A 23,925-nucleotide genomic window follows, 5' to 3' on the forward strand; every position below is an offset into this window, starting at 1 on the left:
TCCTAGCCATACATTCGAGATGCGGAATCCTAAAGCTTGGGGGGAACTAGGAGACCCCCTTGTCTGTCCCCTTCACTTTAGAGAGAAGGGGAATGCAGACCGGCTGAAGCTTGCCCCTGCCTGCAAGGGTCGCGGAAAGCTTTGTGAGACCTTTCCTCCTGCTTTCCCTTCCCTGTTAGGATGCTTAGAACGTGCGACTCTCAGGTAAGGAGACAAGGTTCTATAGGACACTCTTGAAAACTGGATCATTGGTTTATTATAGGATTGTACATATGATCGATTATCTATTGGGATATGGGATACATCCTGGATTTATAAGAAGTGGGAGCTTTCCACAAAGTGAGAAAACCTTGGGAATATAAAACCAAATTCCTGCTATGAAAGTGGCCCCTCTAGCTGTGTGACCTGGGCAAGTCACTTAACCCCAGTTGCCTCAGAAAAAAAAAAAAAAAAAAAAAAGTAGTCCCGATACCTGGGAAAAAATGCTTCCTCCTGTTGGTTTCCTACAAGCTCTTCCAGTTGCAGAAACTTTTCTGTCCCACAGCAATCAATGGTCCCTCTTGACTTCTGAGGGTGACCAGGGCAGAGTAGTGACACAGCCCCCTCCCCAGTCTGCTCTAGGTGGTCCCGAGGCCTGTGGCCAGAGATGGGCCTGAGCCAGAAGCCGGACGCCCGGGCCTGGCAGATGCAGTGCCCCCTGGGTCTCATGCTCAAGCTCACGTACCGACCATGGAGAAGTAAGGATCAGTATCGGGACTGGTCGGGCACCCAGGAAAGGGGAGGGGGAAGTGGGTCCAGTTCATTCCTTTTAATTAGCTCCAAGATGCCAAGCACAAGTGGTTGGGAGACAGAAGCAGGAAGGCACAAGTGGGGAAGGGGCACGGGAAACCATTGGCCAGCCATGGTCAGGCAGTGTATAAACCGTAGTATAACGTGGTTAAAGGGCCGGGAGCAAGGGCGAAGGGGGGCAGGGGGATGCTCATTTCCAGTTCTTGAAAAATTGCTTGAAGATGGGGCTCTCCCGACCTTGGGGCAGGATCTCTACCTGCAAAGACAGGGAGAGTGCATGGGCGCGTTGGCAGCGCTGCTCCTGGCCCCAATGGAGGGGCCTCCCTTCCTCCCTGCTCCCCGGCATCCTGGCCTCCAGAGGCACCCCCAAGTCCTAGGCAGGCCCGCTCGGAATCTGGGCCCCGGCGGCTCTCTCCTCCCTCTGGGTGGGATGTTTACAGGCCGGGAGACGCCGCAGGGAGACCGGGGGACTGTGACTTAGAGAACGTGCTTCTAAGGCATCGCTTGGGACAGAAGCATCAGGTGGGAGTCTGCAAACGAAGCTTCTGTGCACACTGACCACCTCGCTGCCCCCCCTTGCACTTGGAGCGACTGTGGGATTTTGTGCCCTTAATGAAGGGGCGTTTCATACAGATACCCGAGTTTGGAGTTTTTGGCAGCGAGAGGGGGCTCCCACGCAGTTACTCAGAGGCAGGGGCTTGACTGCACCTGGCGCTTCCGAGGCTGACAGGGAGACGGGGAGGGGCAGGGGGCCTCACCTGGGTGTTGGGGGCATACTGCATCCGGGAAATGAAGTCTTCCGCCACCTTCAGGGCGGCTTGCCGTTCCTTCTCATTGGCTTTTCTCCCTGCGTCCGGGAAAAGAGCAAATAAAGGCGCAACCCTCATGCCGCTACTTTTAGGGGATCCAGTCAGAACCTCGCCCAAGCCACAAGTGCAGCTAACGCTTAGTTTAGGAGACTGAAGCGAACCCCACCACGTTACCCCCAAACGAGGCCATTCCGGGCCTAGAGCCACTAGGATGAGCATTTTTTTGGCAGAGGCTCTAGCCATAAGCACCTTAAGCGGCTTCCTGGGTCTTCTGTCTAACGAGAACTCCCACGGCTATCTTTCAGATTGAGTCAAACAGCATTTATTAAGCACCTACTATGTACCCGTCACTTTGCTAGGTGCTGTCCACAGAAAAACCAGTCCATTGCAGACAAGGCAGAAGATGCAAGGTGAAGCCTAAGGAAGGGGAGCCAGGAATACAAACAATGGGGTATTGACCGGGAGCCCCAGGGACTGGCAGCGGAGAGCTCCATAGGGAGCCACTTTCTAAGGATGGGGGGACCCGTGTCCTGAAACTTGGGGTCTGTGAGATAGGTTAGGGCCCCACTGTGAAGGGCTCGAATGGCAGCTGACCATTTCCCCCCAGCACAGTAGGCCCTCTCTCTCCTGGGCTTCTCTAGTCTGTGCTTCGTATCAGAGAGACGCTGGTGGGCAGACACTATCTGGTCTCCAAGGCAGCTCTAAAAGGGCCCGATTCCGCCCCTGCCTTTGCAGCTGTGCTGGACGTTCCCACTGGGCAGCACGTCAGAAGCCAAACATGGTCCTTTCTATAAAACCAGAGCATCCCCTCCTGAGCTTTTCTTTCCTTCTGAAATTAATCTCGTTCTCTCTCCTTTCACTCCAATGATATCTAATGGCACAGTGAGAGAGCACCGGGTCACAGGGAGACCTGAATTCAAGCCTGACCGCATTTTCTGCCTGGGCAAGTCATTTTTCTTCTGTCTGCTTCCTCCATAGCACCGACCTCCCTGGTCTATTTGGCAGATAAAATGGTTCCTAAGTACTTTGCAAGCCTTAAAGCACTGATTTAATGCCAACTAGTCTTCCCCAAACCGGTCCCTTCTTCCTCAGCTTTTCTGGTACTTGCCCTTCCTTTGCAGGCAGCCTCTCTGCCCCTTAGCTGAGGCCCTGTCTTATGCTATTGATGTTTCCCATGGAAACAGAGGTTAAGAGCAGCCACTCTATACTAAGAAAAGTTGGGTGAGAAGGTTCTGAGTGACTGTCACAGTCTCAGGAGAATTAGGGCGACAGAAGCCAGAGTTCAGGGAACCACAGGGAGATTGGATGGGGAAGACGGCAGGGCAGCAGATGTGCCCTCATTCAGGAAATCTAGCAACAAAAGGAAACAGTTGCAAGGTAGACAATAAATAGGTTTCCTGGCTTTAAGGTGGATGCCGCCTGCCCTTCACGGTCCACTCTCCGTCTCGTCCCGTCCATCTGCCCCTGAGAGGCAGGACTGTACAATTCCTGACTGATGTCTTTCCTATTTCCCAAGCCAGTCCTCCACCTGCCATGATCCATACCTCGTCTTCCCCGTCAGCATTTTCAAAATATCAAACCCCATCGAATATAAAATCACATAGAATTCCTTTAACAAGTTCCTGTAATTTCTGTAACTTCTCGGCAGATTCACTGTGTATCACCTGCATAAAAGAGCTTTTTATTTGTCTTAAATCTGCCTTCACACCATCAGGAAATTATCTTCTCACCTATTCCTCCCCATTCTGTACTCGGCAATCCAATCACACTGACCCATTTACTCTAATGTATGTACAACGTCCACACGACACGTGTCTCCCATCTCAGTGACCCCTGCCTCCTTCCACCTCCTGGATTTCCAAGACAATTTAAATCCTTCCATCTGCAAGTGGCCTTTCTCAGCTCCACCGCTGCTGCTGCTCCCATTGTCCATCTCTTGTGTATCCCCGGCTATTCTCTACCCTAACAGAGCGTATAAGCTCCTTGAGGGCAGGAGCTATTTTTTGCCTTCTTTGTATCCTGAGCCCTGGGCACATAGTAAGCACTTAATAAGTGCTCGATAACTGGAGTTGGAGTGTACCGTCAAGTTTTTCAAGTGACGTTAGATACGACAAAACTTAAGAGGCAGATGTGAAGACCTTTCCAGGTTATCATGTTCCCTCTCTAACCTGCGCCTGCCTGAAGTAGTGTGGCGAAGGGCACTAAAATTCTGACTCTCTTGCTATCTGATGTAAATGTTCTTTTCTAAAATTTCTAGTTTTTTCCACTTATTAAAAATCCATCGATTTCCATCTATTATTGAAGCCTTCCACGGGGACTCCCTTTGGTGCAAGCTACTAAAGAGACTCGTGGCTCGTGCTTGTGGCTCAAGTTGGGGCTGATGGTTCTGGCACCAGCTCTGAAGTCTCCAGTCTCAATCCCAGATCACCAATAAAAAATGCTGGGGTGAGAGGGCCAAAGGGAGGCCCCTCAGAAACAAATCCCAAAGAGAAAAAAATGACTTTTAAAACACACAAGAAAATTAGAAATCAACCAATATTAAAAATAAGCAAAGCAAAGGACTGCTACTTTTTTAAGATACCAACTGCAACAAGCTAATTAATAAGAACTGAATCTTACAAAGCACATCCTGACATCTCTTAATCCTCAGAGCAACTTCAGGAAATTGGAACCAACTGCCTTAGGGAGGGTAAGGAGATAGTGCATAATCATCCCCACTTCCAGTGCTCCCTCTCCCCCTCTATGCTTCCTCTCTGGGCTAAGGAGAAGCCATGCCCTGGACAGAGAAGCCCCACAGGCTAGCCCAACATGGACAACGTGCAGACATCAAACAAAACACAAGACCCACTGAAATAGGAGACGGAAGTGTGTCAATCCAGGGTAAAGTCAAACTAGATTTAAAGATACCAAAAAAGCACTGGGAAGAAATAGAGAAGAGTGATCAATACATGAACATGCGGTCTAGGAAAACTCCAAGAATCCTTAAAAATAACCAGCAGACGTCACAGCAGAGCCCCTGTAAAGGGAGATCCCATAAATCCCTCTTCGATTCCCGTTCAAACTCTACGTACCCTTCCAGACGTAGATCTTGCCACAGAGGCCATTGTCCAACACAAAGCAATCATCGTCAATCAAGAGGTCAACTGCAAACGGGCTAGAGTCCGCCATCTTTGACAGGTGCATCTGGCCAGTAGCATCAGAAACCTAGGAGGTGGAAAAAGGCCAGGGGTAAAAGGAGGCCAGCAGGATCTTTACTCCGCTATACTTGACCAACCCCACCACCCACATCACTTTCTCTTAATTCTCAACCCCCAAATCATTCACTGGCTAGTGTACTCTCTAATATGTATATTATGGATGTATAAATATAGATATAATATCTATAATATAGATATATGTATAAGTCTATAATATAGATACATATAGGTTATTATAGATATTATAATATCTATGATATATAGATCTATTATATATATATTATAATAATAAAAAGCTATATAGAAAATAATCTATAAAATAATAAAAGCCCCTATAGAGTAATTTAAGAATTATAAAGTACTTTATATACATGATCTGAATTTCCTTATTCCCTCTCCCCTCCCTCCCCACCCTGTTTCTGAAGCAGACTATCTGAGGCACTAATCTCCAGGGATCACCTAGCCCAGGGGTTCTTAATCCTTTCTGCATCATGGTAAGACCTAGAGACTCTTTCTTAAAACATTATTTTTAAGTGCATGAAATAAAATGCACTGCATTACAAAAGAAGCCAAAAGTGGGTGAAAATAAATGTCATTTTTTTCCCCATCAAAATTCATGGACCAATTGAAATCTCTCCAGCGAGGATTCCACATTAAGAACCTCTGATGCAGGAGGTAGGTGTGAGGTGAGGACACCTAGTGGTGGGAAAGAGCCTCTCCAGGGTCTCTTCCAACTCTCAATCCCTGATCCCAAAGAAGCCCTTCATCCCCAAAGCACTGGTCTGGCCCCAGGTTAGTAGGAATACAGCCAGTAGAGGAACAATTTATTCCGAATACAGTGGGCTAAGGATACCACTTCCCCAAGGAACTCTGAGTGGAAGTAGGGTGAAACATCAGCCCCCTTCCCTTTAGGGAAACCTAAAACCAGCCCCCTTCTTTTTCTCTTTTAATCTTTCCTCCCCAAGCACTGGAACAAACCGCTGAGCTCCGACTTCTCCGGCCAAAATCACACATCTTCTTTTTTTTTTTTCTAACCCAAGAATGGCTAGTGATGACATTTTTTAACAGTTTCCCAAACTGACAGTCCCGGTACCCGCCGCTCCCCCACCCGGGATCTCACCTTGTACAGGGCAGCAGCCTGCGCGTTAGTCTGATCAGCCCGGAGGTCTTCCTCTGGATTTCCCTCCTTCAGGGCTGGCTTTGACCCCAAGACCTGCAAAGAACGACTCGACAGGACTTCACAGGCCTCTTCAAGCTACGTCCCCTCCCGCCACACTGGTTCCCCCAGGCTACGAGTCTCTTCCAGGGTCCGATTCACCCAAGGGCCCCCTTTTGCTTATTCCTTCCCCCAAAACTAGCCTCCCTCCCTTCTGGCGTTCCCCCCAAACCTGGATCATTTCTGGCGGCTCTTCCCCGTCGGTGACAATCTCCATTTGGGCTTTTCCCCGCCGTTCACTGTCCCTGATGGCCAGAGCCAGATCCTGGGCTTTGTTTCGTTCCAGAATGTTGGATTTGTTCCCGCACCAGACAAAGATGGTCTGAGGAGGAGGAGGCAGAGTGAGGAGCGGATCCTCGGGTCCCCACCCTCGCCTCCTCCTGAGGGAGATACAGCCTGGGACCTAAAGGGACCTGCCACCTCCTCCCACTAGCACCAGCACCTTCTACCAGCTGGGAAGCCCCCCAGGGGAACCAGATCTCTTCCCGTCTGCCACAGAGAGACCACCCAAGGGAGCTTGGCCAGAGAGCTGGTGCACCCGCTTTTTATAAAGGCCCTACAAGTGGATGGGAATTTTATCGGATGTATGAAGATAATGTTTGTCAATGGAACTTGATTGGAGAGAGAAGAGATGATTCCAGGGGACATGATAATTGCCTTCAAAATCAGAAAGACAGTTATGGGAAGGAGAATGTGACCTGCTGAAGCAGAGGATAGAACCAATAAGGACGGCCAGCTTTCAACCCAACGTAAGGGAATAAAACACACGATAATGATGGCTGCCCCAAAACAGGCTGCTATCCTAGACACTGAGCTCCCTCCCTGGCCACACTCTCTCTTAATCTCTCTTAAAATGGGCCCCTCCAAACCAGTGCCCAGTGCTCCGGAGATGGTCTGACAAGCACAGGGCTTTGGGGGCCACAAGTGGGCTCTGGGGTAAGGTCCCTGCTTCGTCACTAGCCTTGTGACCTTGGGCAAACCACTCACCTCCCTGGCAGCTCAAACCGTCTGCAAAATGTGACAGAGTAACTGGCATTTTAAGATATTTTACAAACACAGTTATTCAGCCACAATAATCCTGTGGGATACAAAGTGATTTGGGATCGATCTTTCCTTCCTTCCTTTTTTCCTTCTTACCTACTTTCTTATCTTCTGAGTTCAAATCCAACCTCAGACATTTACTTAGCTGTATGACCATGGATTGTGCCCAAAGAGTTATTAAACTGCCTATACCTTTGACCCAGCAATAACACTACTAGGTTCACTTCCAAAGATGACCAAGGTGGGCAGCTGGTGGTGCAGTAGATAGAGCATCAGCCCCAGCCCTGAAGTCAGGAGGACCTGAGTTCAGATACTTTCTGGCCCAGGTGTGAGCCTGGGCAAGTCACTTAACCCCAATTTTCTCAACCAAAAAAAGAAAAAGAAGAAAAAAACCAAAGATAATCAGGGGAAAAGGAAAGAACATATGTCCTGAAATATTTGTAACAGCTCTCTTTATGTCTGCAAGAATTAGAAACTGCAGGGATACCCATCAATAAGGAAATGACTGAATAAATTGTGGTGTTATAAGAAATGAACTCCAGAGTCCGATTCTTTTTGTACAGCAAAATAACGGTTTGGTCATGTATACTTAGTGTGTATCTAATTTATATTTTAACATATTTAACATCTACTGGTCATCCAGCCATCTTGGGGAGGAGGTGGGGGAAGGAGGGGAAAAATTGGAACAAGAGGTTTGGCAATTGTCAATGCTGTAAAGTTACCCATGCATATAACCTGTAAATAAAAAGCTATTTTAAAAAAAGAAGAAATGAACTCAATAAACTTAGAAAAACATGGATAGACTTGCAAAATTATGAAGAGTTAAATGAGCAGAACCAAGAGAATGTTGTATTCCATAGGAGCAATATTGTTTTAAGAACAATTTTGAATGTCTGTCATTTTCACTATTATAACTATCTAAATTAACTACAAAAGATATATGGAGACACCATTTGCATCCAGAGGGAAAAAATGATAAATAGAAGTGTGTATAAAATAGTTTTACATATACATATATGCATACATGTTTACATATTTGTGTCTAATGGTGTCTAGAGTAGGGGAAGAAAGAAAAAAGGAAATTACATGATAACTTTATTATATATTTAAAAGGCATAGCAAGTGGTTTATAACAGATTTGCAATTTCATGTACTATTATCTTTTTTTCTGTTCTATTATGTTATGGAAATGCTTATTTTATTTCATAAATTCAGAATAAAATAAATAACTTTTTTAAAGAGAAAAGAAATGAGAGGATTTTTCCTGTATAAAGTAACAGAAAGAAAAAAAGACAACTATATCTCAAGTAGAAAAGGAAGGTGCTACAGTAAACAGCTAAGGCCTTTGCAGACACCCACTGACTGCTCTTCTCTTTAAACCAATAGCAGTCAACAGAATTTGTCAGCAATACCCACTGCAGAAGATTAGCCCTCAGAAACCTCCCAGTTGTTCAGTTATGTTTATGAAAGGATCTATTTAGCCAGTCAAGATCATGGGAAACTTTTCTGAGTTACAATTTGACTCCCAACAAGCCAAAGCAACATTTTAGCTCAATTAGTAATGGCTATTAGAACGAGGAAATAAGATTATCTTTGTTGCCTTCTTGGGTCCCTGCCAATTTCCCATTCTCTGGTTTGCTTCCTTGGAGTAGAATGCACTTTCAGAAGAAAGTAGTTGTCCAAATTGTTTAAAAATTAGGCTGCTTCTTCCTCAGGGAGAGGTGAGTGCGAGTGTTGGGGATGGGAGTGGAGATGTTAAGGCCATTTATTCCCTGTGGCAAATGAATTCATAAGAAATAAATTTTACTTCCTCAAGTTTTCCACTGATGTGAAGTCCCAAGAGGGAAAAATTCTGTTTTGTGACAAATTATGTATTTCTAGTTGAGGCTTCTGTAGGAAAGTTAATTCAAGAATTAAATAAAAAAGAAATAAATAAACCCAAACATGATAGGGGTGGATAAGTACTAAGTGCATCATCAGACCTAGCAGACCTGTATATATTGAAGCTGACAAGATTAGATTTCCATGCCTCAGTTGGGTTTCCTTGTAATTATAAGGTCGAGTACAGACTGTCTCCCCGACTAAAACCGTCTTCCGTGGCTAATTCTGGCTCTTCTCCCAATTAATGTCTATATTTCTTTTATCACAATTATATTCTTCCCAAAATTTCTACATTTCCTAAATTCCTAATTAGTTCCTACATTTTGCATTCATTTCTCAAAAGAAAAACAAATCTGCCTCCTCCGTGGAGTTCTGGAAAAATAGAATCCTATATGTTGTTAACAAGACTTTATTACCTAGTTTAGAGATGTCTCACCTCACTAAAAACATACTTTTAGTTTAATAATCCCATGGCTGGGACCCCTGTATAGGATGTTAATTTTAGGATGTTTAAAGATTGTCATTCAGTGTCGTCCAACTCTTCATGACCCCATTTGGGGTTTTCTTGGCAAGGATACTAGAGTGGTTTGCCATTTTCTTCTCCAACTCATTTTTACATATGGGGAAACTGAGTTAAATGAATTGACCAGGGTTACACAGCTAGTAAATGAATTTAGAGCTTACTAACTCCAGGCCCAGCACTCTAACCGCTAAGCCACTTGGCTGAACTTTAAAGATATTCCCGAGGTTCAAACTAACACTGATCTTCCCCTTAATAAACTTTATTGTTTTCTTTCCTCAATGTGTGCAATATGCTTTATCCAATATTGCTGCCTTTGTCAATGGCTGTCAGATAGCACATCTGTTTACTAGTCTGAGGGATCACCTTTAGGCTGCTAACTCTGAAACAGAGAATAATAATAAATGACATTTATGTTCATTATTTCATTTTATCTCCACAAAAAACAACAATAACTACAAAGACTTTGTATCATCCTCATTAAAATCTTGATATTATCCTTACTGTGCAAATGAGGAAATGAGGCCCAGAAAGATAAAGAACTTGGTACACTTTCCTAGAACTTATCAGTCAATTTCTCATCCCAGCCCTGACAGTTTCTCTAAATATTGCTAAACATTTCCATTTAACTGTCTCGCTACTACCTCAAAGTCAATATAGTTAGAATATTATTCAGGATTATACATTTAAGGGAAAATAACTCCTTCCATAAATACACACACACACACACACACACACACACACACACACACGCATCTGTCTTTTTGCAGCTTATTTCCCCGTTAGAGCAACCTTTCATGGTCCTTTTAACCCGATTTCTCTTGTTAAAATCCTGAAAGGGTTATAGATTTTGAATCCTCCCCGATGTTCTGCTGGGCACATGGCAGTTCTGCTTTGTCTTGTTTTCCGTTCCCATTTTTCTTTTTTTATTCAGTTATTCTTTAATAAAATAAAAACTACTAAAAGGAACGGGCACCCACACTGCGGCCTGCTTCTCCTCCCTCTAGAAGCACCCCCAGCACTCCCTGGAACCAATCATTTGAGCCTCCCGGCAGGGAAGATTTTTACTTGAGCTGCCGGGGTCTGACTCACAAAAGGGAGGGAACGGCCTTGAGCCGGGCTTTCTCCACTGGCCGCAGTTCAGCAGAGAACCAGAAGGAGGCAGAAGGGCTCACCAAGGAGCAATCGATGGATCCAGATTTCAAGGCTGACTTTGACTGGTTCCATTTATACTGAGCAGAAACTCGCCCACCCCGCCTGGCATTTGGGTGAGAGTTGGTGTCCTTCACCCCCATCATGCCATGGACCCCAGGAAAGGAAATGGTGCTGGAGTTCCGCCCAGCAATAGTGGAGGGGCAAGATGGCACTGCCCCGGCCTGACCTTCACACACAGCCACCAAGTGGGTGAGGGGGGCTCCCTGCCCCGGGGCAGCCCCCCCACCATCACAAACACGCTTGCTCAGTTTAGTGGGAGTCAGTCCCGGCGGCGCAGCCCTCGCCAACTCACGTGGCCCAGGTCCAGAATGAAGCAGTCCCCGGTGTTGAAGCTGCCCCAGCTCAGGGCCCGTTCGGTGGCTCGGATGTTCTTCTTGCCTTTGACCTGGTAGAGTCTTTGGATGGGGCCTGAGGGAGCTTCAGACGAGGCCCGGTGAAATGCGGACTCCACGCCTCCCTCCTAGAACACAGAACAGATGGTGGAGGCCGAGCTGAGCTAAGGCTCCCACTTTGGGAGAGAAACTGACAAACACCCAGAGAGCAGGAGCCCCAAGGCCGGGAGAGCAAGAGCCCCAAGGCCGGGAGAGTGAGAGCCCCAAGGCCCTGGGGAGCAGGAGCCCCAAGGCCCAGAGAACCCCAAGGCTGGGAGAGCGGCAGCCCCAAAGCCCAGAGAGCCCCAAGGCCCTGGGGAGCGGGAGCTCCAAGGCCCCAGAGAGAGAGTACCCAAGGCCCTGAGGAACGAGAGCCTCAAGGCCCTCTGACTGTCACCCTATGAGAGCCTGGAGTAGGAAAAGGAGATGAAACAAACCCCCAAAAGCCCATGGGGGCTAATGTTTAGGAAGGACGGGAAGTCTGGCCTTTGGGACCTGAATGGTCAAGCTGGCAGAGATGGGCCCACAGGCCCTGAGCCCACCCTTCCCTGTGAGTCACCCTGAGAGCAGAGCCACTGGGGCCCTGCCCGCAGCGTGGGCTCTGACCTGGTACTGCAGGCCCCGAGGGAAGTAGCTCATGAAGCGGTCGGACTCGTTGCCCTGGACCTCCCGGTGCTGCACCGCCCGCTCCCCCAGCAAGGAGTTGAGGTGCACAGATAGCACTGCACAGGCTCCTTGCTCATCTCGGGAGGACTGCTGGCCTGGGAGGGGAGAGAAGGGGAGGAGAAGGAGCCAGGGAGGGGGGGTTTGGGGTCCCCGTCAGCATTCCTCGGCCCTCCCCACGCCCCCCCAGAGCTGCCCTTCCCCGGCTCTGGCTCTTGCCTCCGATTTTGCCTCCTTCTCTAGACCCTTTGCCCCAGCCCGTGCCCGCTCTCCGGGCCGCGGCTCCACTGACCGATCCAGAGGTGCAGATGGGACTGCTCTTCAGGGCCGTTGTGCAGGATGAGGTAGGAGTCCCCGGAGAAGAAGACCCCGCGGTTCTCAGGGGGCACGGGCACAGGCTTCAGCTTCTCCACCCTCCATACGTGAAGGCCCGGCTCCTTCACTGTAGATTCAAATGGAGAAGCACTGCCAGGAGGGAAGTGGGGAGAAGAGACTTAGTGGGGAGCCGGAGGAGCATGGAAGGTGGGGGAAAGGGAGGGGGCCCAAGGAAGACCAGGAAGCCTTCAGGAAGGAGCAGGGATGGGGACAATGGGGAGGGATGAAATAACCAGATTCTGACATGTCCAAACCTCTGACCCTGCAGAGGAGTAAGGAGACTGACCAAGCAGGGAGGACAGGTCTGGGACCAAAGTCCAGAGAAGGAAGAATCACAGGATCCAAGATTTGGAGCTGAAAGGGACTCTCACTTTACAGACAAGGAAACTGAGTCACAGAGAACTAAGTCCTTCCCCTTCCCCCAGCCCATAAATGTCAGAGACAAGATGTGGACCCGAGTCTCTCCTAAATCCTGGCTCACAAGCCAGAAGCCAGTGCAATCCCTCACTGTTTCCCTCCCCACCGGGATATGCTCTGGGGTCAGATTCTTTCTTAAGACATAGTTTAACCAAACACTGACTAGCTGTGTGACCTTTAACCCAGCTACTTGGCCAAAAAAAGGCTGTGTTTAAACTTAAGTTAGGGTTAAGAGCAGTTAGGCCCTGGATCAGGAGGGAAGGCGGAGCAGGCCTGCAGCAGGCACAGTACCTCTTGGGGATGGATCCGTACATGGCTGCTGTCGTCGCACCTAGAGAGAGAAGATTAAAGAGGTGTTAGAATTCTCTCCCCAGCTGGGTACCTCGGATAGTTCCTCTCCTTCCCTCTCCCATCTCCCATTTCTCCCTTCTTCCTTCCTTCCTTTATCTACCCCCTCACTATTATCATCTCTATCCGAGAGATCCCAAATTCTCTCACTTCTGCCTCAAATGCCAAGCAGAGAGCTCTGGACTCTTCCTGCAGGTGATGGAGAACCGGACATGTTAGCAGCGGTGAGAACTGATGTTGCTCCCACCCTATTCCAGCCTGGGGTCTATCAAACTGGAGTTCAGTCTGGACAGGATGGGGAGACTGTTGCAAACGAAATACTTGAGGCAAGAGAAGAAACTCCAATAAAGAGGAAAAGGAGGGATTTCCCGATGGGGATACCCAAGGAACTCATTAATCAGTTTAGATCTTGGAAAGCTCTATGCAATAATGAGAGATCAAAAACAGGTCAACCCATGAGAGTTTCAGAAACAAAGCCTGAATCTGAGGGTGAAAACTAAGCGTCGATCCGGTTGTTTACATTGGATTCCATTCTGAAATTGGTTCTATTTTGAATTTTCTATAACTCAACCCTTTCTTTGTCCCAAAAGCTCAAACATTCAGGCTTCTCTCACAGTGAGATGCCAAAGCAGCGTTCCCATCAATCAGTTTTAAAGAAAAACTGAGCAAAGTCTAGAGGTTCATATTCTCATAAAACACACTATTTCTGAGGGAATTGTTAGTCAACAGCACCTGCAAATTGCTTTGTGCCAAGAAAATTTATTCTCCAGCATAACTTTACCTCCTGAGAAACTCCATGATGACTGTGTTATCTTTGAGCTAATCAAATCCTAGCCCAATTAAAAACAATCTTATCTCATTCCCAGGAGTCAGTGAGTCCATGATCCACTATCAATGGCCTCCGAATGAGGTGGATCCCCATAGATCAACAAAGCCTTCCTCCAAGATAGAGAGGGGTATTCCTGGCTCCCCAGGTATGTATGAAATTTTTTCCTGATGTAACCAGTTATATTGTTCTCGCCCCTATGATGCTGTTGACTCTGAAATGAATTATATTCTTTCTTTACTTACGCTGTACTATTCTTATAAAAACAAGCTGTCTCTCCTCTTTGGGGTAAACTGAGGCAACTTTTTATACCTGCTTTATTACCAGATTTGTGCCCAGCTCATAAGCTGTCATCTTGTTTGGAGAATATATGCCTCCATCTGCCTTGTTGGATCATGATAGTTGAAGCCTTCTAATCCTGCCTCGGTTGCTAACCACTTCCAATCTTGCCTCAGCTGCTAACAATGATCATTGGGAAAGGAAAAATGGGTTAAGAATGTGGTTTTGATTCGGATTCAGATTTGGATTTCTGAATGGCCATTTCCTGATCCGGATAATAATGACAATTTCACTCTTCAAAAAGTGAAAGAACCAACCAGGGGAAATAACCTTCTGGATTCCAAGTCTCATCAACAGGAATCGGCAGCCCATTGGAAATGATGGAGAATGAGGAGCATAAGCTCTCTCTTTGAATCTGGGATAGAGATGGGCTCGATAGGATATGCACCCTAGCTTGGGGGAGAACAGATTTCAAAGTATTAGAGAAAAGATAAGGAGACTCTCATCCACTAAAATCCTACAGTGGAAACTAGTCCAGACAGAACGGAAAAGTGTCACAAGTGAAATTCTTTAGACAAATGAGAAACAAATTCCAATAAAGAAAAAAAGAAGGGATTTTCCCCATAGGTATAACCAAGGAATTCATTAATCAGTTTAGATTTTAGAAAGCTATGTATAATAAGAAGAGAATAAAAACCTAGATCAAATACAACAACCAATCCTGGTATTTGACTATCAGAGTTAACAATATCTAAACTACCCAAGTGGAAAGCAATGTCCCACTTGAAATACAGTGCTGGGCAGCTTTCTTTAACTATTTTCAGGCAATGTGCTTAATGTATGTAGCAGAAAGGAGTGGATTATGTCCAAACAAAATGTATCAATAAAAAAGAAATTATAGAAAGCACCATTTCACACTGTATTCAAAGATGATCCCTAAATCAGCATATGATTTAGATGTAAAAGGTGATATCATAAACAAATTAAAAGAGAAAGGAAGAAATTAACTGTCAGCTTCCTAGATAGGGGAAAAATTCATGACCAAACAAGAAATAGGATCACAGAAGGCAAAATGGACAGTTTTGATTACATAAAATTTTGAGGCTTTGCACAAACTAAAGGAATATGATTAAGATGAGAAAATCAGCAAGTAACCAGTAAAATAAAAAATCTTAGTAGCATTTCTCTGATTAAAGTCTCATTTCTAATAGAAAATAGATTCAAATTTATAAGAATAAAAGCTACTGCCCAACTAATGAATGGTCAAAGGAGATGAATAGGCAGTTTCCAATTAGCAATAAAAATATTTTATAAATGTGCTCTAAATCCTTAATAATTACAGAAATGACCATTTTAAAACTCTGAGGTTCCACCTCATATCTAAGAGATTAGAAAAGCTGACAAAAGAGGAAAATGAAGAATGATAGAAGATAATAGGAAAACAGGGACCCTGATGACCTGTTGATGGAGCTGTGAACTGGTCCAGCCATTCTGGAGAGCAATTTGGACCTCTGCCCCCCAAACTCTTAAATATCCAGTAATATCACTATTAGGTCTACGCCCTAAAGAGATCAAAGGAAGAGTAAAGAGACCCATATGTACAAAAATACTTTTTTGATGCCAAAGAACTGGATGCTCATCAACTGGGGAATGGCTGAATGAGTTATGGCATGTGTGATTGAATACATTGTGCTGTAAGAAATGGTAAAAGGGATGATTTCAGAGAACCCCGGGAAGAGTTGCTGAACTGATATAATGTGAAGCCAGTAATTTAGACCATAGCTATAATACTGTAAAGACAAAAAACTCTGAGAGACTTAGGAACTCTGATAAATACAATGATTAACCACAGTTCCAGAGGATCCATGATAAAACATGCTGTCCATCTAGGTAGTTGATGGATTCAGAATGAGATATTTGTCTTTTAACATGGATTGATTATAAATGTTTGTTTTGTTTTCGGGGGAAGGGAGGGAAGGTTTTTGTTAGAAAACAATAATTTAAAAAGAAAGACAATAGAGAATGGGTGATTTGCCACAATAATGGAAGGCGGATGTCCTCATTTTTTTAAAAATGGATAGGAAAATGGGATTTGCCAGCTCTATGATAGTGAACTTTTTCTATTCCGTGTCTTACAATATTATAAGAAGGCAGTTAAGTGAACAGCCTAGGAAGAAATGGGAAGGGGGGAGCACAGCTCTAGGTAAGAATGCAAGACAAGAATATTAGACTCACCTCTTTACCTTTTTTGACAGACAACCAGACCAGGGAAGGCTGTGGGTTGGAATAGTCTATGGCCGGCCTTCCTCACCACCAATATTTTCTACATTTACTCTTTTAGGGAGATGAATGGGTTTCCTTTAAGGGTCTTCTGCCTGCCTCTTCTCTCCCCCCAAACTTCCTCCCTCTCCCAAACTCGGTCCCCCCCAAAATACCACAATAGGTTAGCTGAGTTCTGACGTCCCTCTCCCAGGCCCCATCCAGTCTTTCCCACCTGAACCTCACTCTCCCCACCCAGCAGTGGAAGAGCCTCCGCTTGCTTTTGTCTCTGCTAGGTCTCTTCCCCTTCCTCCAGCCCGACCCCGCCATTTCCTCCCCCACCCTCATTTCCCTCCAACCTCATCCTCACCCCAGTTCTGCCCCCTCCCCCTGCCGCCCCTCAGATTTCTCCTCAGCTACATGTGGCCTCCATCTGCAGCGGGGAGGAAGGGGCTTAGAGGAAGTCCTGGGTTAGCGGTTTAGTTTCCTACTTCTAACACTTTAAACGAAGCAGAACAATCAAAGCAGTATGGACCGGGGGAGGGGGGGGGTCGTGGAGGGAAGCGGGCTGGGGGGGGTTTGGGGGGGGGAACAGCCAGGCTGGAGGCAGGATGATGCAGGCGGAGGGTTTAGGACTTAATCCAGAAGACTAGGTCCGCTTCCCACCTTGGATGCTTCCTGGCGGTGTGACCCTGGCAAGTCCCTCAACTTCCCTGTTCCTCAGTTTCCTCATCTGTAAAATGAGTGGGAGACTCTTTAAAGTCCCTCGGATCATCTATTCAGGTTCGAAGGGCCCCCACTTCATCTGCCCATTGTACAGAGGAAACTGGGGCCTAGAAAAGAAAAGCCGCTTCCTCCGAGAGATGAGTCGATTTTGTCTTTGCCACAGACTAGCCCGAGTTGGGGGATGGCCCTCGGGTGGTCCAAGGTCGAGCAGAATTTGAATCCAGCACCTCTGGCTCTAAAGGCAGACTCTTTCCTCTCTGCCAGGGGGCGAAGGACTGGACTGCGAAGCCACGAAGGCACATGGTCCTGAGGAGATCCCTGCGCCCGCACCCGCTCACCCCGACAATCTGTGATTGGGGGAAAAGCTCTGAAACGGCCCTTGGGCTCAGTGCCTCTTGCTGTCTCTTCTCTCTGTCTCTCTGTCTCTTGTCTCTGTCAGTCTCTCTGTCTCTGTTTCTGTGTCTCTGTCTCTAATCTCTCTGCCTGTGTGTCTCTCTCTCTCCCTGTCTTTGTCTTTCTCTGTCTCTTGTCTCTGTCTATAAAATCCCCGTGGGCCTCCGGCTCCTTCCAGAAGTCTAGCCCGCGGAGGGCACGGGCCTCCCGAAATGCTTTTGTTGATTTGGCCACCGGGTCTCACTCCTTTAAAGAAGACACTGCAAGGAGAGCCCCGGTACCTTTGGTGGACCCCAACCTGTGAGGGAGGGGCCCCGATTATCATCCCCATTTTACAGATGAGTAAAGTCGGACTGAAAAGGGCCAAGGGACTTGCACAGCTAATGGGTGGCCGGGCAGGATTTGATCCCAGGTCCCCTTCGGTTGTTTTTACTCGCGTCTGACTCTTCATGACCCCGTTTGGGGCTTCCTTGGCAAAGACACAGGTGCGGTGGGCCATTTTCCAGATGAGGAAACTGAGACACACGGGGTTAGGTGACTTGCCCAAGGTCACAGAGCTAGTGAGTGTCTGAAGCCAGGTTTGAACTCACAGAGAAGCGTCTGCTTAACTCCAGAGCCCAGCACTCCATCCTTACACAGAGAGGTAGCCTTATTATGGGTTATTTGGAGGGTAATCATACCCACTGGGGGCCCTGCCTTTTGCCCAGGGGCATGGGGAAGGGGGTCTGCGGAGAGAGAGAAGCAGGGCCCAGCCCTGGCTGCCCAGGAAGTCTGAGGCCTGAGACACAGGAAACCGGCGGCCTCTGCTCCAGATGTACCAGATGCTCCCGTAGCCGTGGACAGACAGGGGAGCCTCAGCCTTGCACTGCTTAGTCACACACCCCGGGGGTGGGGGTGGGGCTTCTGCCTTCCCCTCCCCCACTCCTCCAGGCCACATCCTCATTTCTCTCCCAGAATGCAGAGGGAAGGGTAACTAGAGGAACCCGGGCCCTACAATGCCTCTCACCGTCCTCAGGTGCCCGTCCTTTCCCCTTTCCTTTAGCCTCCTTTTCCTGAGCGAGGTTAGGAGTTTGGGGGAACTCTATGAGCTAAAGAGGAAGCTCCCTCCCTTATCTGCAAAAGCCACTTCATTCTTGGGTTCTGTCAATGTATTGCCTGGTTTGTTAAACTGTTTGCCTCCTTCCCTCCCTCTCTGTCTCGGTCTGTGTGTGTGTGTCTCTGTCTCTCTCTTTCTCTCTCCCTCTCATCCTCTCTCTGTGTCTCTTTGTCTCTGTTTCTCTCTGTCTTTCTGTCTTTCTCAGTGTAGTGTTTCTGTCTCTCTATCTCTGAATGTCTGTCTCTGTCTCTCTGTCTCCCTCTGTCTCCTTGTCTCTGTCTCTGTATTTGTTTCTCTGTATCTATCTCTTTGTCTTTCCTATCTTTCTATCAGCAAAGTGTCTGTCTCCTCTGTCTCTGTCTCTATCTCTCTCTATCTGTTTCTTTGGCTCTGTCTCAATCTGTGCCTCTCTATCTCTGTCTCTGTCTCCATTTTTGTTTTTGTCTCTGTCTTTGTTTTTCTCAGTGGAATGTCTCTCTCTGTTTCTGTCTCTGAGTCTCTGTCTCTGAGTCTCTGTCTCTCTCTGTCTCTGTCTCTCTGTTTCTGTCTCTCTCTGTTACTGTCTCTGTCTCTCTCTGCCTCTGTCTCTAAGTCTTTCTGTCTCTGTCTCTCCATCTCCTCAGCAGAGTTTACTTGGATATAGTCCTGCCTTGTAATACCAGAGAAACTGAGGCAGACAGAGACTGGTTTTTGATCTTTAACGTGAACCTTAAGCTGGCTAACCAGATGGGACTCTTGTCCAAAGCATTCAGCGCAAATAAACCGAGGCAGGGATTTATATAGGGTTTTAGCTAACTAGGGTTTGCAGACAGAATACACAACCTGAGTATACAAGTTTACAGGAGAAACAAAGGCAGATAAGGGGGCAAGGACACTGGGAGGAGAGATAAGCCATAATCCCAGGAAAGGATCATAACTTAATCCTGACAGAATAGGGGTCAGGATAAGAAGGTTCTGGACAGGAGACATGGAGGCAAGGGGCAATATTCAAAAGGAGGGGGAACTATCCTAGCATGGATGGAGATAATGCACCCGGGCTCTTTTGTTAAACTCAATTTCCAGTCCTACTGGCAAGGAAGGGGGTGGTGGCTATGATTTTTTATTCAGGGTTCAACAGCCTCTCCCCCATCCTGGCCGTGGGACCTTGTCTAAGTCCCTTAATTTCTAAATGCTCTACTTAACTAAGGCTAAATTGTGCCACTGTCACCGTCCCTGCCCTGTCCCAAAGTATGGACCAGTTTCCTAACCCGAGTGTCCCCAAAATTGGCCCTATCTTGACTTTTTCTTCTTCTTTAGAAACTCAGTGAGGGGAGAAGAAGGAAAATATCCAGAAATACTGATATAAAAAGCAAAAATAAAAATCAAAGCAAGAAAAAACAAAAATAGAAAGCCTTCTCCCAACAATGGGCTTCCCAAAGCTTAGAGCACCTAATGACAATTTCAGGGTCAATGGGAATCAAGAAATGAACTTCTTGGGAGCTCAGTTTCCCCATCTTTTAAAATGAGGGATTAAATTAAATTAATTTTTTAAAATTTAATTTAATCCAAATTAAAACATGGGATTGGACCAATGGTCCCCAACTTGTGGGTCTCAAATTCCTGGGCATCCTCAAAGAAATGATAAGGGTCTGCCTCATTAAATGTCTCTGTAAAATAAATAAGCAAACAGTCGTTTTTTTCGATATGACTATTTTGCAAATGCAAGTAGATGCTGCTGTGATGAATAAAACATAAATTCATAAAAAAATATGAACTCAGCAGTTTTTTTGCCTTTTAAAAATTTTCTATATGTTTTACATGATTTCACATGTATGATGATATCTTTACTGCCTTCTCGATGAATGGAGGAGAAGTAGGAGAGGGAGAGAATTTGGAACTCAAAATAAAAAAAAAAAGAATGATTTTTTTAAGTGGGTTTTTTTTTTTTCCTCCTAGTAAAACTTCCTTATTCTGTAAATGGGGAAAACCAGAGGTAATATGAATTGTCTGTGGTCACTCACAAAAATAGATAGAGGGAAGACCAGAGCTTGGCTTCCAAGCTGATTTGCATTGTAGACTGATTTTTTTTGAGAAATCATGCATTTTAGTGTGAGAACAGTTCTAAGAGATCGTTTAATCCATCCTCCCCCATTTCCTAGCAAACTAGAGCTCAGAGGCTAAGCCTGATCTCCACAGCACCCCAATACACCTTAAAATCACTTCTCTGTGTCCCAGTTGTATAGCAGCCCCAATGCCATAAGCTTCTTGAGGGTAGGAATTGTCTCTTTTTAATTTTTATATCCCCAGCACCTTGGGCAAGCCACTGAACACTCTGGGAGCCTCAGTTTCCTCGTCTGTCCAATGAACCTGAAGGTCCTTCCAGTATAGCCACAAAACTCTTGTGCCGGGATACATAGCAAGTACTTATGTTTGGGGAACTGAAGTGAGGGGAGCTGACCCACCCATCTTTGCTGGTTAGTGCCCCAACAAGGAGAGCTCCCTTCTCTGTGACTTCCAAGGTTAGTGGTACTTTCTGCTCCTCACACCTGCCTCATTCTACTACCTCAAGAGTTTGTGGGTTCCTAATGCTGATTCCTGGAGAAGAAAACCAAGTAGACAAAAGGGAGAAATTCGGGGAGCCTTCGGTCTGACCTGCCCTCGGAACTAAAAAGAGTGTTTTGATTCTGGGGCTATGAGCCGAGAGGGCTGTAAACCTTCCCTCAAATCAGCTTTGTAATTTGTTGTACAAAAAGCGATTTAATTGAGCAGGAAGGGTAATTAATAACTCTGGTTCCTTCCAGGAAGCTGAAGGCATCCGTAGACTTTTTTGCCCTACAAGTCACCGGTAAGACACTGAGACTTCAGCTTCCTAATCTGTTGCTGGGAAGCAAACTTTGTAAAGGAGACCGAGTGTTATTTTCTTCTGGCGATACTTTTCGTTGTTCAGTCACCTCCAACTTTTAGCGATCGCACTGGTGGTTTCCCCGGCAAAGATGCTGGAGGGGTTTGCCATCCCCTTCTCCAGCCCAATTTACAAATGAGGAAACTGAGACAGACAGGGTGAAGTGACTTGCCCAGGGTCCCACACTTGTCTGAAGCCGTGACTTTAGGAGGGCGCATCCCCTAGCTGCCCTCCATACACATACTTCTCTCCCTCCGTCCCCCCCTTCTAAATGTCGGTGCCCTGGAGCATACTTCCTATTGCCCCACCCTAGTTACAGTCCCCCTGACTCATCGGTTCTGAATGGCACAGCCGCTACAATGTTGCTGCCTGGTTTTTGTTAAAGGGGATCCTCATACTCAAAAGCTGGGAACCGTTGAAATAACGATTCTCCAGCTCTCCATCCCTCGCAACGTCCCGTTACATGTTACAGCCGGAACCGGGCTGAAGCGAACTGGTTCGCTGACTCCCTAATGGAAATGTCAGCCTTGCCGCCCACAGCAAGAAATCGAACCAGTCCCCGGCGCCGGAAGCCACCTGCAAACGGGCCGAACCTACTTTGGGGGGACCCGTTAAAGAAGGACCAGAATGAGCTCTTTGGGGCGACCCCGGCCCCTCCCACCCAACTCCCCGGTCTTTCTTCTTTCTCAAACGAGCCCCGGCCGAGCGGCTCCCGGTGCCCGCACCGTGCGGGGCGAGAGATGCGGAGAAAGGCCACGACCGCGGCCCGAAGCTAATGGGCAGGAGAGGCCGGATTTAACGGGACACGGCTCCGCGCCAGCGGTTTTCCTCGTTAGCTCTGTGATTCAGGACTTGTCAGAGCCACTTCTGGGCCCGAACTTGCCTTTCCCTGGAAACGAGAGCGGGCAGCAGCAGGCGGCCACGGAGTCCCAAGTGGGGCGGGCTCGGGCTTTCCGCGCTGGGGCCCCTCCCCAGATTCTTAGTCTGGGGCTCGGCTGGAGACTCTCCCCAGCTTCCCTCCCCTCCCTGGGTCCCCCCCCCCCTCCCCCCCGCCTGGAAGCCGACTCTCCCCAGGTCCGCCTGGGCCGGAGCCAATCCCGTCCCCGCCTGGCCCGTCCGCTTGCAGCCCACGCCCAGGGGCCGCAGCCCGGGGGGAGACGAGCCCCCGGGCCCTCTTCCGCGCGGGCCGCCCCGCTTCTTCCCGGGGGCTCCCTCCCGTCCCCCAGCGCTGTCCAGCGCCACTTGCCTGAGAGCCTCCCGCGCTCGGAGCCGGCTCCGTCCTCCCGCCAGGAACTGGCCCGGCAACTTTTCCTCCCAACTTGTTTTCGCGTGAGTCACAGGGGAGGGCCCGCGGTGGCCGCGGGGGCGGGGGAAGCCGGGCTCTCGGGCTCCCTGGGAAAGGGCGCTGGCCGGGGTCCTGGTCCTCGCCCTCCGGGAACCCCCGACGTCCTGCAGGACCTGCCTCGCGGGTCTCCTCCTTCCGGGCCCTCCCTCCTCCGACGAGACCCGTCTGGCCCCCCAGGACTGTGTGAGATTCCGGGGAGCAGAGACCCCGCACAGGGCCTCCGGCTTACAGTAAATGCGCGTTCGCTCCAAGGGGGCTCGAGTCCCCTGATCCTCATTCTGGGGGTTGTTGCCGAAATTGGAGGAAGGCCCGCGGACGTTGCAGAAATTAAGAAGGTGTAAATTACCCTCATTTCCTGCCCTCCTTATTTCTCTTCCCCTGTTGACAGGGGTGGGGATGGGGAGGAAAGCCATTATTCTCTCATTACTTAGACTTAGAGCTGGACGAAGCCCTTGAGGGATCAATCACACTTAGCAGAGTCCCTGTCACCCAGCCAAAGCTGAAGAAAGGCGTGTCCCACTTTGCTGATGTTTGCTTGCATTCAGGGTTTTTATTTTTTCCCCTCTTGATCGAATTTTTTTTGTGCAGCAAAATAACTGTATGGATATGTATACATACATTGGCTTTAACATATATTTTACATGAAGGAAAACCAGAAGGTTCTTTCTGAAAAAAAAATCCAGATTCTCCTTCATATATTACAGTAGTTACTTTGCCTTCTCCCTTGGTTACTACTCATCTCTTTGCATTTCATGCCATCATTGCTTCATTCTTTCTTTCATTTTCCAAGCCCTGGCTCTTAGAGCTATAACTAGCAATTTTCATGCCGCTTAAACTTCATGAAACAGGCCCTCACATGAACTTACTTCTCAAGACAAATTCCACTGGTGGAGAGAGAGAAATCAGTAGAGCAGGGCTGGGAAATCAATAGGTTCTTTCTGAAAAAAATCCAGATTCTGCTGGTATATATATATATATATATTTTTTTTTAATAGCCTTTTATTTACAGGACATATACATGGGTAACTTTACAGCACCAACAATTGCCAAACCTCTTGTTCCAATTTTTCACCTCTTACCCCCCCACCCCCTCCCCTAGATGGCAGGATGACCAGTAGATGTTAAATATATTAAAATATAACTTAGATACACAATAAGTATACATGACCAAAACATTATTTTGCTGTACAAAAAGAATCAGACTCTGAATTATTGTACAATTAGCTTGTGAAGGAAATCAAAAATGCAGGTGTGCATAAATATAGGGATTGGGAATTC

The 23,925-nt window shown here is 47.3% G+C and overlaps 1 protein-coding gene across 2 annotated transcripts; it reads right to left on the minus strand.

Moving 5' to 3' along the window:
* Positions 1 to 223: 223 nt before the first annotated feature.
* Positions 224 to 22,847, minus strand: CAPG (capping actin protein, gelsolin like). Of its 2 annotated transcripts, none has more exons than XM_031949769.1 (10): positions 22,549 to 22,847; positions 12,786 to 12,825; positions 11,995 to 12,167; positions 11,646 to 11,800; positions 10,961 to 11,128; positions 6,184 to 6,333; positions 5,916 to 6,008; positions 4,670 to 4,802; positions 1,548 to 1,636; positions 224 to 1,045 (listed from the first exon to the last, which is right to left on the minus strand). In XM_031949769.1, exons 2-10 carry the CDS (start codon positions 12,806 to 12,808, stop codon positions 980 to 982), a joined length of 1,050 nt encoding a protein of 349 aa, XP_031805629.1. In that variant the 5' UTR covers positions 12,809 to 12,825; positions 22,549 to 22,847; the 3' UTR covers positions 224 to 979. The 2 variants fall into 2 exon arrangements, with proteins under 2 accessions (XP_031805629.1, XP_031805628.1); XM_031949768.1 differs by lacking the exon at positions 22,549 to 22,847 and adding an exon at positions 16,873 to 16,891.
* Positions 22,848 to 23,925: the final 1,078 nt, after the last annotated feature.

Source organism: Sarcophilus harrisii, chromosome 2, assembly GCF_902635505.1.
Source record: "Sarcophilus harrisii chromosome 2, mSarHar1.11, whole genome shotgun sequence".
In the NCBI taxonomy this organism is placed as follows: domain Eukaryota; kingdom Metazoa; phylum Chordata; class Mammalia; order Dasyuromorphia; family Dasyuridae; genus Sarcophilus; species Sarcophilus harrisii.

Excerpts from the sequence above, each read along its gene's own strand:
- CAPG (XM_031949769.1), bottom strand. The coding sequence starts at position 12,808 with ATGTACGGATCCATCCCCAAGAG. Across the intron at positions 12,168-12,785 it reads TACGGATCCATCCCCAAGAG|TGCTTCTCCATTTGAATCTA; the intron begins GTACTGTGCCTG and ends CCCTCCTGGCAG. Across the intron at positions 1,046-1,547 it reads AGTATGCCCCCAACACCCAG|GTAGAGATCCTGCCCCAAGG; the intron begins GTGAGGCCCCCT and ends CTGTCTTTGCAG.